General features: G+C 44.9%; 4 protein-coding genes across 8 annotated transcripts; 1 reads left to right on the forward strand and 3 right to left on the reverse strand.

Annotated features, from left to right (window-relative positions):
• Positions 1-616: 616 nt before the first annotated feature.
• H257_10299 (hypothetical protein) lies at positions 617-898 on the forward strand (the record flags this gene model as incomplete). The annotated part of the gene is made up of 1 exon (XM_009836790.1): positions 617-898. The coding sequence occupies one exon, from the start codon at positions 617-619 to the stop codon at positions 896-898; it is 282 nt and encodes a 93-aa protein (XP_009835092.1).
• Positions 899-4,100: 3,202 nt separating this feature from the next.
• On the reverse strand, positions 4,101-13,962 carry H257_10300 (hypothetical protein). Of its 5 annotated transcripts, none has more exons than XM_009836791.1 (17): positions 13,800-13,962; positions 13,679-13,741; positions 13,427-13,630; positions 13,109-13,371; positions 12,243-12,454; positions 11,096-11,392; positions 10,314-10,469; positions 10,128-10,255; positions 9,479-9,659; positions 8,661-8,788; positions 8,283-8,591; positions 7,350-7,484; positions 7,040-7,289; positions 6,226-6,444; positions 5,105-5,428; positions 4,360-4,592; positions 4,101-4,266 (listed from the first exon to the last, which is right to left on the reverse strand). In XM_009836791.1, exons 1-17 carry the CDS (start codon positions 13,928-13,930, stop codon positions 4,197-4,199), a joined length of 3,303 nt encoding a protein of 1,100 aa, XP_009835093.1. In that variant the 5' UTR covers positions 13,931-13,962; the 3' UTR covers positions 4,101-4,196. The 5 variants fall into 5 exon arrangements, with proteins under 5 accessions (XP_009835093.1, XP_009835094.1, XP_009835095.1 ...); XM_009836792.1 differs by having other exon boundaries at positions 13,427-13,627; positions 13,800-13,961; XM_009836793.1 differs by lacking the exons at positions 13,679-13,741; positions 13,800-13,962 and having other exon boundaries at positions 13,427-13,652.
• An 824-nt stretch (positions 13,963-14,786) lies between these two features.
• On the reverse strand, positions 14,787-16,621 carry H257_10301 (hypothetical protein). The gene has a single exon (XM_009836796.1). It carries the CDS (start codon positions 16,586-16,588, stop codon positions 14,876-14,878), a length of 1,713 nt encoding a protein of 570 aa, XP_009835098.1. The 5' UTR covers positions 16,589-16,621; the 3' UTR covers positions 14,787-14,875.
• Positions 16,622-17,573: 952 nt separating this feature from the next.
• On the reverse strand, positions 17,574-18,667 carry H257_10302 (hypothetical protein). Its single transcript, XM_009836797.1, has 2 exons — positions 18,574-18,667; positions 17,574-18,519 (listed from the first exon to the last, which is right to left on the reverse strand). Exons 1-2 carry the CDS (start codon positions 18,599-18,601, stop codon positions 17,603-17,605), a joined length of 945 nt encoding a protein of 314 aa, XP_009835099.1. The 5' UTR covers positions 18,602-18,667; the 3' UTR covers positions 17,574-17,602.
• Positions 18,668-19,067: the final 400 nt, after the last annotated feature.

Below are 19,067 nucleotides of genomic sequence, written 5' to 3' on the forward strand. Positions count from 1 at the left end.
AATTAGTAGTACTATTAATAGTAATAGTGTTGTGTTTACAGTCGCGCGGTGGAGATGCTCTTACATTACATATTACATCTGTATTTCGAAAGGATACCAACGCTCTGCAAATAACGGGAACATTTCACTACACTACCCACAATTCTACTGGTGGATATGACATTTTCATGGGGACGATGTTTCATTGTAATATGTGGAGCATCGTACGAATCACTTAATGAAACATAGAGCTCGGTTTCGATACTTCGAATCTACAGATCGTAAACCCGCCTGGACTTTCGTGGGCTCTACAGACGACGAGGGATTTTGAGGGACACCGAAGTTTTGTCAACACATTATTTATATTATTCAATCAAATAATTTTATGGGAATACTACTAACTGATTGGCTACAGTATTGATTGGGGTGAAATCATTTTAACTGTGAACGTCAGGTTGACGACATTCGTCGACACGTGTAATTTCACAATAGCCAAGGCCGTTTGACCGGTGGTGACAGCTTCAGCCTCCCTTTGGCGACGGCGGGTTTCGAACTCTATGAGAAGAGAGGCCATGTGAGCACAAGGCACCTCTGACCTTGATGGAGGGATTGACCTGCAGACAATGCAGGTTAGGTCATGCTTATGTCGACTCGGGTTGCCGCTGCTGGAAAATCAGGGAGCGAACCCAGCCCCGTCAAGAAGACAGCGAACACGTTTTACCTGCTTCTGCTTGCGCATCGGCGGTTCCAGCACAGCTCGAAATACCTCTCTGAAGTCGAGCAGGACGAAACGGGGAAGATCGTCTTCTTGATCGAACTGGTCCAGCTGTTCGATAAAGCCACAGACCAATGCAACGCGGACCGAGCAGCCATTCATGCCACGGTGACGGAGAAGGAGGCGGCGGCGTTATTCATCTGAGACCAAGGAATGCAGAGTGGTAAGCGCAAGTCTGTCGAAACTGACGAATCTATGGACAGTGATGTTGTTGGCGAAAACGCAAAGCGATTTGTGAATCGCACGAGTGCGAGATCGAGAGGGGACGATTGGCGTTTGAGAAATACAAACTGCAGATGGAACTTGAGGAGCGCGAAAAGGAGAGGCTGGAGCGGATTCAACAACGCGAATTCGAGATGAAACGAAACGATGACATGATGTCGTTGCTTTTGCAGTTAGCATCAACGTTGGAGAAGGAATAAATGACAAATTGTGCCATCTCGTTAATGTTTGATATCATCACTAGACAGCAAGAATGCCATAAATGAAATACTCACATAGCGATGGTCGAACAATTCCAAAGTAATCGCTGATTTGGTTTCCACCATAATAGCAGCAGTGGCAATTGCTAAATAACATGGCAATCAAAATTACCTTGCCGACATTTTGTAGCATAACGTTTTGCTATCATTGCCCATTACTGTTTCATGGCGCCAAATGACCACTACATTGACTGCCACATTCTGCTCATGGCTGCATTGAAGTCACGACAGGGCTGGTCCAAATGACTTCCTTTGAAACCGGAACAGACCCAATCAAGAACGCCAAGATAACGTAACCGTCAAAAACATGACGGTTCTCGTCCAGATACTCTTGCAGCTTGCTAAGCCGAAATATCGTTGTGTGAGCCTTCCATCGGACCCCAGAAGTGAACACACAATCCGTCATAGCTTGAAAATTCAAGCAATGACAACAGTTTTGCCCACTGTACAGAAGGCGTTGCAAATCGGAGAAACCCAACTGGCAGCGGCTGCGTTTTTGAGTGATGCGGTAGGTCTCGATTTTGCTTCCATCGATGAGGCCAAAAATCTTCTCCATCGGTGAGCCCTTGGACACAATAGCGCTTGAGTACACAGGAAGGCCATCGGCAACAATGTGCTGGCAGAAGTAGAGCACATGTTCCACTTGGAATACAATGCATCGGTTACGTCGTTAAAGATACGACATATCGACTCGCGACACCGACCAAACGTGGCCATCATGTCATAGTACTGACGTGAGTAGGGCATCCGGTATAAGGTGATGAAGAGTTCCTCCTTAGATAAGCACAGGTCGCGGCTTGAAGTTATGATCACATCGGGTAGGCGCAGGGCGGATACGAGAGCTTGCACCCCAGCAACGTCGAAGCGATACTTCAAGGTTAAGTCGGCATCGAAAAGCCCAAGTAGGTCAAACTGGACATCGGGGACAAGCGGATGTTCAACGACGCATGCGATAAGGCGAAGTAGTAGCATATTTCGGCGAAAATTGCCGCTGCGGCAACGACTTAGTAGGATGTCGATTTCGACAGCAGACAGCATAGTATATGGAGTTACTTCTGTGTTTGATGCGCTTGTAACCAGCACACGCGGCTTTATTTGATTGGTTGGCTTTATCTGGATAAAAGCAGGTTATAGCGGAGAGTTTGTGAAACTCAAGACTCTTTTTTCCTACACTCTAATCACCTTCTACAATACCGGTATAGAATGTGGATAAAACAAAACTAGAATTTGCGAAATCTGCCTACTTAAGTGTTGTTTATTGTTTGTGAATTTGTTGTAAAGTACTGAATCACGCTGGAACTTCTGATTGGCTGAATATAAAGACTTGCCCCTTCTGTAAGAGCCGCTCAAAATATTGGATTAGCGATTCGCTTTGGCAGAGATGGGGTCTGGAACTTTGTACTGTACCGAATCCACAATAGCATTACCATTGATTGGTAGTAATAATACTACCAATCAGCGACAAGATACATCTCAGACAGACATATAAGGCAGACACGACATAAAACCGACAAAACTCGGCCCCGTGATTGGATGACCGACAAATGATTGAATTTGGATTGGTCAGTATTTTTTGCGACAATCCGATTGGACGAGGCGGTTGTCGTAGCATATCACTAACATTTGACATGTACGGCTTTCTATTGGTTGAAATACTGCCGAGCCGACATTGCACACGAAACGGTGTCGATCAGCATAAGTAAAACGGCACGAACCAGCAGGAGTATATACTGTTGTGGTCGGTGGCAGTCAGCCGGCGGCCCACCATGATGCATGGGGACCAATGGTGGGATCACTTTTGTAGCCCATTCCACACATAACGTTTGCGACTTTTAAACGTACGAATGCGGCTAAGAGTAATGGTCGCGCTTTAGGTACTTCCTGATTGAACATTACTGTAGCTACGCCAACACCACCTTACCTCCAGTAGTGATTCCAATTGCCCCTCATTCAACAAACGACACTAACCACGTTCTCCAGCTCTGCATATCCACTTACTTTCGCAACGTGAACCACCGTACTTGTTAGCACACAGTGTTTACAAGCAACCCCACTGCTAGCATCTGCAAAGTGGGGATGCTTATAACACTAACTGCGACCTCCCTTCAATGTGTGCCCCCTTCCACCACAACACTAAATAATCATATTTTCAATACTACAACTACTAAGATCACTTATATTGTTGCGAGCGACCTCACAGGTATCACAAAACACTCATCACAGAGTTGATTGAGACGACGGGAAGTAATTACGAGCTCACAAACTTACCTATTCTATGGCGTCAAACTCGTGCACCATTGAGTTATCAATGTAAATCTAGAAGTGCACATGTACTCCAGCGGTAGGGTTCTTTACAGTGAATGGTCACGCTCGCTACGATGTCCACGGAGTGTTTCTGTACTTCGGTATCGTTGGCGAGCAAGGAACAAGCATGCCTGATGAGTGGCTTGTGTTGTGCAAAGTAACCAAGGTAATTCCTCCACGTAATATTGAACGTACTATAATAGTACGTGTACAGTGTACCTTTAAGCCCCGCCAGCAAACAGGACTCTGTACGTCGATACGGAGTACATTCGAAAAAACTAAGATACTTTACTTGGTCGTTGTATTGAAATGGTAGAGACATCCGCCAATGAAAGCCAATAGGCGTCTACTTTTAACCAAACACATAGTTGTCGAATATATTTGTCGCAGCAGCCACTTTATCCACATACTAGTATACTGTGGTAAAAGCGTTAGACAGCTAGTTTTCGAAACATATCCGACCGAAGCTTAACGTTCGTCTACATCGACGACTAGTATACTGCATCGAGCACTTTCAGCCCTGCTAGCTCTGTTGTTTCTACTCCACATTTGTACGGTGACCGTGCGAAACCTCTCGAAATTTGATTTGTTTTACTGTTAGTTCTTCACAACATGTGAAGTAAATCCTTCAACCAATGTATGACGAACGGGGTTGGTTAAAACCCATAGCGCAACGGCGTCCGGAGTGGTGTCTTGGCATGCTTGTTGCTTCGCCCGGGCGTGACCCTACTCAATATATATATATATATATATTATATGAATATATACAGCATAGTCGGTAAAACTCATTCTACTGTATGTATCAATCATCCAACGTACATGGAATTTTTAAGGGCCAGTTTGGCTTTCTTCGCCTGGCGTTGCTCTTGTTCGATGGCGAACTGGTCCTTCTCGCTCTGCATGGCCATCTCATGCTCCATGTCCGCGCGCTCGTGGCGCTCCTTGGCGCGCTTGAGCAGTCGCGACTTGTAGCTCTCCTTAACACTAAAGAACATTGGGCCTAGCTCTGCCAGCCACTCGCCTTCCACAGACGTAGCGCATTGCATGTATTCCTATACAAACCATGTCAATAGAGGCGACCGACCTCTTGAACGAAGAATTGCATCCTAAAATATGAAAAGCATACTACAGTCGTTGTAATGCAAGCCGTCTCTAACTTTATTTCAAAACTTTGCCATTAATCGTTATCAACACATGGATAAGGCTTTCACGGTATTAATATCCTTCGCCAATCTCAATATATCGATGATATACAAGTCCAAAATGGTATATATATATCAAAGGATCCCTTCACCAATCGATACATAAATATATATAGTGCTCCAGCTTTTAGTGCACTACACGTGGACACATAGATACCCCATACTCAATCAATTCCATCATACCAAACAAATCACTTCCCTTCATCAGTCTATATATATATATATATATATATAAATAAAAAGGACCATTCCGCCATATTAAAACTCATCACGTCAATACGTTCTAATCCCTTTTATCAGTCAAGAAATATATATATAAGAGCATCCGGCCATGTTATAACAATACAAATCCTCCATCGTACCTTGGTCGTGTAAATCAGTTCGTGGTACACGACAAAGTCGGGGGTGTACCCGAGTCCAAACAGCGACGAACTCGGGTGCAAGTTGCACGGCATGCCCGTAAGCATGTTGACATACTCGCCAATCCCTTTAATTTGGGCAGAGTTGTAGAAATACGCCGAGCAAATCGCCTTGCGGACCACGTCCCAGTGGGTCCCGCACGTCGTGAGCGGCATCTTTTGCTGCTTCATGATGTCCACGAGCTGTTCGCGAACTTCGCGCGCCTTGCGCATCCCTTTCGAGTGGATATAGTGGTCATTTGCCCACGCTTGCGAGTAGTTGTTGGCCTAAATACTCATCATAAACACGCGCATGACGTCAACAAATACTAAAAGTACTGGCTCCAATACGGAATAAATCACATAACATGACCCACACACAAAACATCAAGCATCCAATTCCATTTCTATATCCATGCTTTCATGGAAAATATCGTGCAAACTATATATATATATATATGCAAGGTCACTCAACGTCAACTCGTTCGATATGGAATACAACACACAAAAAGCAGTATCCTATGTATATTCCTACGTATCCATGATCTTTCATTGAAAGGATAATTCAAAAAATACTATTTTGTGGTATATTCGATACGAATTTCCAGACCCCGTTGAAATCGAATGTATCTCGCCGCCGAATCACGAATCATCGACGCTATTGGCTAATCCATTTTTGAGTGGATATATTTGATTGGCTCTTACAGAAACGACAAGTCTATTCAACCAATCAAAACTTCAGGGTGATTATTCAATATTGATTCGACAAAAAACCACACGAATTTTGCAAGTTTGTAGCAAATTCACAATATATCCATGAAAATTTGTGTTAATCATGGTTCAATATTTAGATATACCATATCCAAACTGCTGATGGTACTTCGATTTTTGTTGTGGGTGATCAAACCTCAGCATCAATCATTTCTATATATATATATATACTATTACAATGCACAAAACTAGCATAGACCCTCCAAAATAGATATATAACTCCGTCAAAGAAAGTAGTCATCCATTGTTCAAAACAAATGAATACTCCCAGCCTCCCCATATATAAATATCCTATCGATGCCGTTAAACAGTACCTCCCACATTTTATACACATTGAGAAGCGTGAGGTGGTCGCTTTCTGGTACAAAAAATTTCTCGCGCGCCGCGTCCGACTCTTCCTCTCTGTCTTTTGGGCGGAAAAACACGCTGGGTACACTGAGCATGGATACAACGATCAGCACTTCGGCCGTGCACTTGAGCGATTCTGAAAACAGGAGCATCTTGGCCAACGGCGGATCCAGCGGAAACGTAATCTAACCCCAGAAATCATAAATATATTTGCACGAATAGAGATTAAAATATAGTCGACCACAACTACACGAGAATTTTTATTAGTGGATCTGCACAATGTATATAAAACATGTAGATAGAATGTTCTATATAGTCTCAAAATATATACTAGTATACAATGGGAATATTTAAATAATACATGGTTGTAGGTCTCTGTAGAAACATATATCATCCTCCCCGTCTAGTTTATATAATTTATGTGTAGGACGGAAAGGAACTGCAACTAATATGAATCGACATTGCCATTACTGGACAAATATTATTTTTCTATACAACGCTCAGTCGAAACAATCGGTCGATCGAGTGTTACGGCGAATATCCGCAAGCATAACAAGATCGTTTGACGGCTCCAACGACAAAATATTAATATTCTTCTATATATATATAGACTATACTTGCAATATCAGGAAATAATGGTAGTTCAACAACGATACTGAACAATACATCCTCCAACTACAACAACATTGCTCATCACATACTCCATATCCAATGAATGACATCCTTTATCCCCGTCCATACACGTTAAAGATAAAACAGAGATATCCCCGACGTACGTACCATCCGCTTGCCCATATCTGTGAGCTCGCCCGTGTTATCTAGCGCCCCCAGTACCCACAGCTGGTACATGGAGTTGGTGATATTGTCTTGTGGAGGCGGGTCCATAAAGTCGAACTCGAGCAAGTTCTTGACGCCCAGCGACTTGAGCAGCAGCACGATGTACCCCAAGTTGGTGCGCTGGATCTCTGGCACTTGGGCATCCATCATTTCATTGCAAAACTGGCGCTCCGTGTAGAGGCGGTAGCACACGCTACGACCCAAAACAAACCACAATAACCCATGCGTCATATGAGTATTGCTGTCGTCGTACCCTGGTCCTGTGCGGCCGGCACGCCCAGCGCGCTGGTTGGCATTTTGCTGTGACACGGGGGTGATCTGCAGCGCGTCCATGCCGATTTTAGGGTTGTATACTTTGATCTTGCAAAACCCAGCGTCAATCACATACCTATACAAGACTCGGGTTATGCTTGTTTGAAGTAATTCAATATCCTAGCAGTGTCACATCATCTATCGTTACAATTTGGACTTGAGAGTAGAATCAAAGTAGGCAAATGTGGAGTTGAGAATGTCCTAGCCAATCAGAATCCTTTATCGAGAAATTTCTACCAATAGTCGATCACCAAACAAAGTTTGTATACCATACATTGAATAAGCTAAAGTTATGACTTAAAACGATGCTTGAATCAGGCGCAAAGTCCAAATTTCAGTGAAAATGACAATACTGCATGGGATATATATATATTTCAAATATATATGTGTACATGATGTACGGAATCGCTCTAGGCTGGACAGATACATATATATCGTTCAGAAATACATATATATATATTATCTTTTTAAAAACCGTAACCATATCGTTCAATCAATTACGTCCACACACCATAGACCAACCATGTATATATATATATATATATATATATATATATATATATATATATATATATATATAGATACATAGATCATCTTATTTGATTCATCCTGTATCCCAAGTCGTCACCCATTCCATTTGAAAATCTATTTCCAAGATTGCAAACTTGTTTATATATAATTAATATACACTTCGACTCGTCGTTGTACTTTTCCACACACCAAACAAAACCAAATCAAAAATAAACACAAAAAAAGACATCAAAAATAAAAACCTATAACATATGTAGCAATATAACAAACTAAACCAAAACACAAATAAACACAAAAAAAAGACATCAAAAATAAAAAAATATAACATATATGTTATATATACCGAATGCCGTCCACGGTCAAGCTGGTTTCGGCAATATTAGTCGAGACGATGCATTTGCGGATATCGCTGGCATCAAAGATCTTAGCTTGGAGGTCGGCTGGCAGCTGCGAGTACATGGGCAGCACCATGAGCGGCGGCGCGCCGTCCACGCGGCCCATGCGCTCCGCGAGCACATAACACGTGGCTTCAATGTCTTCCTGGCCAGTCATAAACACCAAAATGTCGCCTTTCGGGTGACTCAGGTGGATTGTCATCACTTGCTTCACGGCTGCGTCCACGTAGTCTTCGGCCGGGGACTTGGCGTACATTCTACGTAGATACCCGGTCGCGTGACCCAGAATATTCATCCAAGAACGACCTAGTTAGTTGATATATTACGTGTCGACTTTGAACGTGCGCCCGGGAATCGTAAACAGAGGAACTCCCCCAAAGAAAGACGCAAACTTCTCCGCGTCTAGCGTCGCACTGGTCACAATCAGCTTGAAATCACGACGCCGCTGCACCACCTACATACAAACTATCGATGAAATAGTGTATAGATGAAATGGATTATAGATGTAATAGTGTATAGATGAAATGGATTATAGATGAAATAGTGTATAGATGAAATGGAGTATAGATGAAATAATGTATAGATGAAATGGATTATAGATGAAATAATGTATAGATGAAATAATTTATAGATGAAATTGATATAGATGAAATAGTGTATAGATGAAATGGATTATAGATGAAATAGTGTATAGATGAAAATCACACGATGCGTCTTATTCACGTTGGACATCTACGACAACTAATCCCATCCATACATACATACACATTGAAAATGGGTTTGGAATGCGTTTGAAATGTGATATATATAAATAATCTTTTCACCCAAAGTTGCCCATTTTAGGCGATAGTGGAAATATCACCAAATCGACCAAAACGCAGTATAGGATTGGCTCAAAACATTGCCCTTTGAATTTTTGAGTGGCCAAAACGACCGAACGTTGATACAACAAGACCTCTTAAACTTGGTTTTATATCATCTTTCGGGAGTCCAGTAACCCGTCAGTCAATAATCAACCACACAATATACATTTCATATGATCGAAACAACACCCCAGACCCATCACGTTCTCCAAAGCAACATATATATATATATATCCCAGACCCGTCAAATCCAGCAAGATATATATAAATATATATTATACCTTGCGCAAGATCCCAAAAAGGACGTCCGTGTTGAGCGCGCGCTCGTGCGCTTCGTCCATAATCACGGCCGAGTACGTGTCCAAGTCGGCTTCCCGCAGCGACTCGCGCAAGAGCACGCCTTCCGTCATGTACTTGATGATCGTCTTATCACAAGTCAAGTCTTCAAACCGGATGGCATACCTACCACCACATATATATATATATATATATATATATAAATATATATATGGTCTCATGGGATTGAAGAATATATATATATTGTAGATAGCATATATTAAAGTTGAAACACGAATAAATACATATATACTCAAACAAGGTATATGTATATACATATATATATTGTAGATATCATCCATGTTGACACAAATAATATATAGATATAACTTTATATTTAGGGTGACGAGAGGAGAGGGGTTCACATCACTCGATCCACCACACTAGGATACGTGTATATTCGCATATTGTACACAACAAGTCATGTCGTCGTCGCCTCTCTTGGACTTCGTCGAAAGCAATATGTATATATATATATCACGAGATATTCATCTCAAATCATCTCATATATATCTATCAAAATCGTGTTGACACAAATATATATATATATCAAGAGATATATCTATCAACATCGCATCCAATCAAACACCGTACCCGCATTCGTCGCCGAGGTTGACTGCCATTTCCTCGCTCACTCGCTGGGCCACCGACATGGCCGCCACACGACGGGGCTGGGTGCACCCAATGGTCCCATATTGGGAGTACCCGTCTTCGTGGAGGTACTACAACAGACACAAAAACCCGATCAAATTTATATATAATATATATATACACATATACTTGAGTCAATTGCGTGGTCTTGCCACTGCCAGTTTCGCCAACAATGACCACAATTTGATTGTCTCGGATCACTTGCATGAGTTCGCTGCGGCACTGGAAGATGGGAAGGTATCGCCGCTGCTCGGCTATCGTGTGCGATTTTGCAAACTCGCTCACCTTATAAAGATATATATATTATACGTGAGGATACTGTGTGTATGATTACAAATATATATATATATACATTCACTGTAAAGGCAAACATATACAGTATCGACTCGAGTTGTGCATATCAACGACTCCTCCTCTTTCCAAGCCAACCAACCTCGAATCTCACAATCAAAACAAACCGTACAACGGCAAGAATTGCAATTCCACGACTATTTGTTTAAATATACAACAGCTCACTCGATTCCTTGGAATACGCCAATATATATATATATATATTATGTTCTAACACGACAAAAGGGAGGTGTGCCGAAGACCACGTATATAAGGATCAAGGGCCGGTAAGAATATATCCCAACATAATATCTCCAACTGCCCAATATATACATATATGACGAAAACCCCCACCATTGTCCATATTCAATCCACAAATGTACAGACAATCGATCGACCAATCACAACACGATACTCGTGGCCAATCCAATTCTCCCTTGAACCATCCAAGTATTGTGCGACTTCAAATAGTGTGAATGACATTCCAACGTGTACAACAGTCACAACCCGATCGATGAATTTAGTAAATCAGCCATATCTCCACCGTTAGTTTGGCTCCATATAGAGCGGCACTACCGTACCGCCTCGATCTTCTTCTTCATATGGGTCGAGAACTGCGATTCATTCTTGTAGTCGACATCCTCTTCATTGGTGGAATCGGCGGCCGGCGGCAGCGCGTTGCCATCCTCGTCCACGTTCGTGTCTGGCGCGGCGATGCCCATCACGTCTCCCATGCGGGACCCGCCCAGCTCCCAGAATCGCTTGCGCATCTTAGAACGTTCGCGCTGCTCTCGAACTTCGCGCAGCAACTCACTGCCTTTGCGCGCACATACAGCCAGGTCGGATGTTGCGTCTTTGACTGTAGCCACCATCTCCACCTAGAAATATATATATATATTTAGAATACACTCGCAAGCAGATAATACTGTAATAACATGTGTGTGTCAACAATCAGTAACCAAAACGATAGATAGCATGACATTCAACAACAAAGAAACGATGACATTTGCTGTAGATTATATATGAAGACGGACTCTAGTCAATATATAGACTATACGATATTCGTATCCAGCGAATAGATTGTTTATATTATAGGAATAACACTCGACAAGATAATATTATACACCACTATCATATATGAGTGTGTTTATGATCCACAACTAAAAACCCAAACGATTTATATATATATATATATATATATATATATATATATATTCAACGAGAGTCTTAAGGACAGGCACAACTCAATCGGGTTACTATTAATAGTATATACTTCAGCAAAAGGATACAAATCAAAATCACTTGATGGCAACGATATATATATATATATATATATATATATATATATATATATATATATATATATATATATATATATATATATATATATATATATATATATATATAAATCCAAACGATATATCGTCCACAACGATGGTGGCGTCGTTGCGTCCTTTTAAATTAATCACAACATGGAGACAAACACTCCCATTTCGTAGTGCCTCGATTTCAAACTCTACTGTAGACACTTCAACTCTGTGATATAACTCGATCGAATTTTGAGCCACACCAACTCGAATCGATCGACCAATCACAACCCACCACACACAAATCAAGTGGCCAATCAAAACTCATTCTCTTTTCAACATGGGGATTTCACAATTATTCTATCCACGTTGTGGACTTAATTGGTACATCCACACTCTCCATATTGTAGTACGGTCCTACCTGCGTTGTGAACGACACGCGGCCGTCTAGAAACGGCGGCTTGGTATTATGCACCATAATCTGGACGCGCGCATCAAGTTCGTCGTCGAACTCCGTGTCCACTTCGGTGGTTGCCATGACCCCACTGGTCATCAGTCGGTTCGTTTCCCATGCGTCCTGGTCCTGGTTCAATGCCGACGCGCGCGCGGATTTCCCGCGCGTTTTCAGTTCCCCTACACCAGAATGATTAGTCATCATGTACCTTTCATGTGGAAATATCTTCATTTAATTTTTGCATGTGAAATCTTTGGGAAGAAATATTCATTTATGTACGTGGAAGAAGTCATTTTCGTTGTATCAACATCATTTACTTCATAAAGTAAATGAGGTTTCCAAATGGAATAATATATGAATATCCTCAAGACAAAAAGTAAATGATTCAATCGTGGTGGGGATTCTTTTATATCCAAGTTGAAACATCATTTTCTTTAATATATTATAGCAATCGTGGGCGGCGATTCAAGCAAGGGCATCTATATATATATATATATATATACACTGATTACCCACATATGAAGGGTCTGAATATGGTGGAGCATCGATATTATATTCCGATACTAGCTAGCTAGCTAGCTAGCATTCATAAATTACATCCAACACGAGTAATAAATAATTTGAATATCTAGCTAGCATTCCTATATTTAGATCCAACACGAATACTAATAAATAATTCGAATCAAACCCCTTTCATTTGATCAAATCTCTACATTTGCATTATTAAAAAATGGACTACCATATTAAGCCAATTCAAAGACCAAAGAAACACTAAAATTCTACAGCAACATTGCTCTAGAATGGACAAACAGATGGAGAAATGGCTCGTGTACCTCGCTGCCGTTTGCGGACCATGTCGTCCTCCATCTGTTGAAATTTGGCCTCGTTGCCGACGAACGCGTCGTGGGGGAGCTCGTCGTCCATGTAAAACTGCCGATCGAAGCGTTCTTCGTCGTCGTCGTCGTAGGATTTCTTGGCGAGGTCGCCGCGGCCCAAGTGATGGCGCGTCTCTTTCGCCATGAGGTCAGTCGCGCGCACGGTGGTCGAGGAAGGGGTGTTGCGGCTGGGTGTTGACGATGTAGAGCGCATGGGTGACCTGCATGATCGTAAGACGAACGAGTCTGGAAACGAGGAAATGGAAGCAAACGTACGGCGTTGGAGCGTCCCAATCCGACTTGGATGGTTGTCCAGACGAATGCAGCCGCTCGGGTTCTTCCCAATCACTCTCGTTCAACCCCAGTCCTGATCGCGTACTCGACGGCGCTGGCGACGGCTTCTCGATCCATGTGGATGGCGTGGACACGTTCGACAACGTCGATGGGGTCGAGCGCGAGGACGACTCACGACGACTGCTGCTGCATGCACACATGAGGGGAGAACTTAAAGATAAGATAGATGCGTACCTTGTAGGGCTAGTCCGACGAGACGAACGATGGTGGTCACTGTATTCACGGGAGGACTCGCGCCTACGCACACAAAAATAGGCATTCGATGAATCGATCGTCGTTGGAGGGGAATGCATACCGAGGCGTGTCGCGACTACTCGACGCGCGAGATGAGCCGTACTTGTCTTCCTTGCTGTCGCGACGGTGCGAACTACTCCGACGGGGACTGCGACTGCGACTGCGGCGGCGATGATGATCTCGACTGCTCATGTCCTTGTTGGTTGCGTTTGGTGTGGTGCGTTTAGGACCTCTGTAAATTAATATCACTTAAATAGTTATATGTGATTGGCACGTATATTTCCAAACACAAATGGAACCTGCATCATTTAATATGTTTCGCTGTATAACAAGTACAAAAGGTTGCTGGCATTTAGGCATGGTGCTGGTTTACTTCAATTGCATGATATTATATTGTGAATTCGCTATAAACTTCCTAAGTATGTATTGTCGATTTGATACAAATATGGGGAGGGGGTGCAAATCGAATCGCGCCGACCAAACCGATCCACAATCGATCTGATTGGTTGAATTACATTAAGAAGATTTTGATTGACTAATAATTTTGAGCTCATCTGAGGTAGCCAATCAAATCAATTTAAATTCCAACGAGAAACCACGCCACAACACGAAATTTCACTCGAAAGCACAATACAGTACCATAATGTTCACACATGACGTTATTTCAGCTGCCTTCATTATTCCAGCTCCATATACATAGTACTATTATTGTGGATTCGATACGAATTTCCAGACCCCGTCGAATCGAATCTCGCCGCTGAATCGAATCACGAATCGACGTGATTGGCTAATCCATTTTTGAGTGGATTTGATTGGCTCTTGCAGAAAGGACAAGTATAGTCAACCAATTAGAACCCCAGCGTGATTCAACATTGATTCGACAAAACAACAGTAGTTGCTAAATATATATACTAGTATGTATACTTCCAACCTCCAGGTGAAGGAAGCTGTTAACGTTACCTGTTGTAAAGCTGAAAAATTATTTACAGTGTTAACTAATTTTTCAGTGTTAACTAACTGTAAACACTACAGTAACCAAAACAAAAAATGACCAGTGGAAAATACAGTTAGTACTTAACGTTAACTTACAAACGGCGGTCACACCATGGTACAGAGACTCCCGTTAAGTTGTCAGTATTACAACGGGACGCATTGCGAGTAGTAGTCGTTGTACTTGAGGCACTTGTTTTCGTCGCGGCACTTGGTGAGGCCGGTGTAGCCGATGCCACCGCAGCGCGCCCACGTGGCGAGGACACCTTCTTTGGTGGGCGACGGCTTACACTGGGCGTACCAGTCGTTGATGATTTCGCACGTGTTGCCGGCCGAGCATTGCGTCGGGCCCTGGTACGTCTTACCCCCGCATTGCTGCCACACAGCCACAACCCCCGACGCGGCGCCGGCGGCCTTCTTGGGGTCATTGGGCTCGCACAACGAAAGGTACTGGTTCTTGTAGTTGCAGGAAAAGGCAGCGTCGTCGCAGCACACCCCATAGGGCCAATTCTGACCGTTGCATTGGCTCCACTTGGTGCTGCACTTGCCAGTGTTGGTGTTCACCGACGTGGTAGCCGGGGCGCTAGTGGTGTTAGCCGGGGTGCCGGTGGTGGTAGCCGGGGCGCCAGAGCTAAACACGCAGCCACGGGCGCCACTGGGGAGCTTCTGGCACACCGCGTCCGCAGGGGCGACACATTTGGAGGTTGCTCCAACGAAACTCTTGAGGGTTTGGATGCAGTCGCCCACGGCAAGGTCGTCCTTCTTGGGGCACACGTCGCCTTGGTCACCACAGATGTTGCCTTGCACGCAGTACGTGGCATCGCCTACGACGCTCACGTTGGTGCAACTAGCACTGGCATCCTTCTTAGGTTGTTTGGGTTCGCACAACGACAAGTACTCGTTCTTGCGGTTGCATTGGAAATCCGCGTTTTCACAGCACACACTGTAGGGCCAATTCTGACCGTTGCATTGACTCCAGTTGGTGCTGCACTTGCCGCCGTTGTTGACTGCCGCGGTAGCTGGGATGGCAGTACCAGTGGTAGCCGGGGAGCCGGTGGTCGTAGCTGGGATGTCAGTGGTGGTGGTGGTGGTAGCTGCAGGGACAGCTCCAAACACGCAGCCGCGGGCGCCACTGGGGAGTTTCTGGCACGTGGCGTCCACAGGTGCCACACACTTTGTGGCTCCAACGTAGCTAGCCAGCGTTTGAATGCAGCGGTCGACGGCGTACTCGCCCTTCTTGGGGCACACGTCACCTTGGTCGCCACAGATGGCCCCTTGTACGCAGTACGTGGCATCGCCCACGACGCTCACGTTGGTGCAAGACGCTTCCGCAGCCTTCTTTGGGTCCTTGGGCTCACACACCGACACGTACTCGGACTTGCGGTGGCATTGGAAAGAGGGGTCCTTGCAGCACACGCCAGTGGACCAGTTTTGGCCATTGCACTGGCTCCAGTTTTCGCTGCACTGGACGTTAGAAGAAGAAAGGGATGCCGTTGGACTCGTGGTGGTGACGGATGTTTTAGCTGCCTTGGGGATGCATTGCGAGTAGTAGTTGTTGTGCTTGATGCACTCATCGCCAGCGTTGGCGCAGCACACGCTGTTAACGGGCCAGTTCTGGCCGTTGCATTGGCTCCACGTTGTCGCACACGCACCATTGTTCTGGCCGGACGCAGCATCGCGAACATGCACGGCGTGCGTGGATGATGACGGCAAGCACTGGGCCACGTTGTCTTTGAAGACATGGCACGTGCTGGTGGCATTGCAACACGGGGCGCCAGTGTCGCATAGTCCATACTCGGCCACGCAATCAGAGGCGGCGGTGGAAACCACGATGGACGACACGATCAAAGCGATTTGCATATTGCTTTTAGTAGGACGGGAACTTTTCAAAAATGAACATGTGAGTTGGAAAGGCAGCCTGTGGCAGTCAGCAACCCGACGACGACGAATCAGTTCGGTTACGTGCGCCCGACGCAGCAACATGATTCGACAGATCATCAAGAAGGGGAAAGGCATCGCAAAGTCTCAATTCATGGTATTTCTGACGGGGGATTGCTGCTAATCGACCGTAGAATGAAGTTGCATACAGGTGAACCGATAGGCGAGTTTATGGTGGTCCACAGCTGTAGTAAGCATAGCAATGACAAAGCTACAGAGCGTACTTATTGAGGTATATACAATACATACAAATTCATATGCATGTTTTAACTTGTTTCAATAAAAAACATATAGTGTACTAGTGTAAATATGGCTCTATTTTATATACTTTGGACCGTGTTTGAACCTAATTGAAGTCTATATCATTGTGGTGATGTGCAACCAATCGTAGACGTGCAATCTCAATCAGGGTAATTCCATTGGTGCAACGATAACTCTGTTGGATACTACGTAGTATCTTGTGTTGCAATATGCAGGGCAAGGAGGATCGAAGCCTGGCCAATCATACGTCATTCATGTGAAATCAAGCCTGACGATTGGTGGCCTGCCGCGACAAAGCGTCGGCACGTGCCACTTGCACATATTTCAGCAACTTTTTCCCTTTTTTAGCGAACTCGTGCTTTTCAAGAGGTGTTCAAAAACCTACCAGTAAGTTAACTTACATGTCATTGAGATGGGTTATGCATCTCAACGACATTGCTCCAGTACTACCTACCTACATACCGGTACGGTGAGGTTAGCAGCAAACAGAAGTCCTCGGCTGCAAACTTAAGTCCTCCGGGTGTTGCCACCAACGCCACTTTCCCTTTTTCTTCCCATGCTTTATTTGCTGTGCCGCGCATTCATCGATTTACTCGCCAATACTGCGCTATGCTTTCCTTACTATGTACTACAACACGTTTGTGTACTCCCGAGTAAAATTAAGCCCCGTTGTCATTACTTTTTACTGTACGACGTCCACGAATCCAGGTGCGCCGCGTCCTCCGTGGCATCGTCGTCGTCGTCGCTTTCATCACTGGACGAGACCGACGAGATCGATCCGGTCGAGTGGCTGCGGGCGGGCGGAGCTACGGTGTGCACGGCGGCGGATGTGGACTGGGCGTCTGTGTACAGGTCCTTGTGGTCTTCGTCTTCAAAATCGTCAAACTCCAAGTCGTTGGCTGCCTTGTTGTTGCCTCCACCGCCGCCACCATGAACTCCCATCGTAGTAGTACTTTTAGGCGCCTTCTTCTTGGACACAACTATCCACGTCCCGCCCAAGACAGCGCCAATCACCCCCACACTAACTAGCACCACCGCGGCCACTGGAAAGCTCGCGGCGTCGTTGGCCTTCTTGTCGGTCGAGTTGATGGTCGAGGCAGTACTGCCGCTGGTTAGCGACTTGGATTCGGCAGATGATGCCTTGGAGTTTAACGTGGAAGAAGAGGAGGAGGAAGCGGCGTCACTCGCGTTGCGGCCGTACTTGGTCGAGCCGGCCGCCGATTTGCTCAGCGGATCTTTGCCTCGAAGGAGGTTCTGGCAGTACCGATAGTCGGCGCCGACGCACTCGGTGGCGTCCTTTATCTTGGGCAGACATTCTGCCCATGTCGTCACGACGTTGGTCGACACATCTACGTGCGTGTGGAACTTGCGGCACTGGCATTTCTTCAACTGGCAGTCTTGGATCGCATATCCCTGGGGTCCCTTGCATGCCTTGGACTTCTTGTAGAACTTGGCGGCGCCGATTTCACGGTCGCCTTTGATGCGGATCTTGTCCACTGCGAACGTGCACACAGGGTTCTTCTTGTCGAGTGCAGGGAACGTGCCTTTCTTCGCCACGGACGACACGGTGGCCGCAAGCAGCAGAGACACGACTACAGAGGAAGGCTGATGAGATAGGCGGCGTACTCAGCATGGCATGGTCTTACCAGCAAGGCATGTCGTTCGAACACGCATTATGGATGTCCAATGCGAGACTGCCGACGACCGACGGCACCACCACCGCGCGCCGTCGTGCAATTGTAATTCGCACTCATGCAGCCAGCGTACAGGCCACTTTGAAATAGGCTTGAATGGATTTTAATCGTCAAATATGCCTATTTAGAGTTCCCATAGGGCATTTTATACTGAATGTTAGATATTACACCTAATTGACCGTACCCAATGAATCAACCAATCAACGACCAGATTGTGCGATCGACAACAACATGGAACTTGCATGAATGCGACGGGAAGGTGACAAGAGGTGATGGAGGCGCAAGAGAATGTACTCGTATGACCTATTAAGCTCTTGATGCCACATCTATCCTCCGCTGACGATGGAGAGTGGGGTCTTGGTTGGGATGGACCAAGCGAGCTGCAGAGTAGTACAGAACAAGAGAGTGTCGTCGCAGTTGTTGGATCAGCGCCACCAGCCGCTACA

This window comes from Aphanomyces astaci, assembly GCF_000520075.1.
Source record: "Aphanomyces astaci strain APO3 unplaced genomic scaffold supercont1.27, whole genome shotgun sequence".
In the NCBI taxonomy this organism is placed as follows: Eukaryota; Oomycota; class Saprolegniomycetes; order Saprolegniales; family Verrucalvaceae; genus Aphanomyces; species Aphanomyces astaci.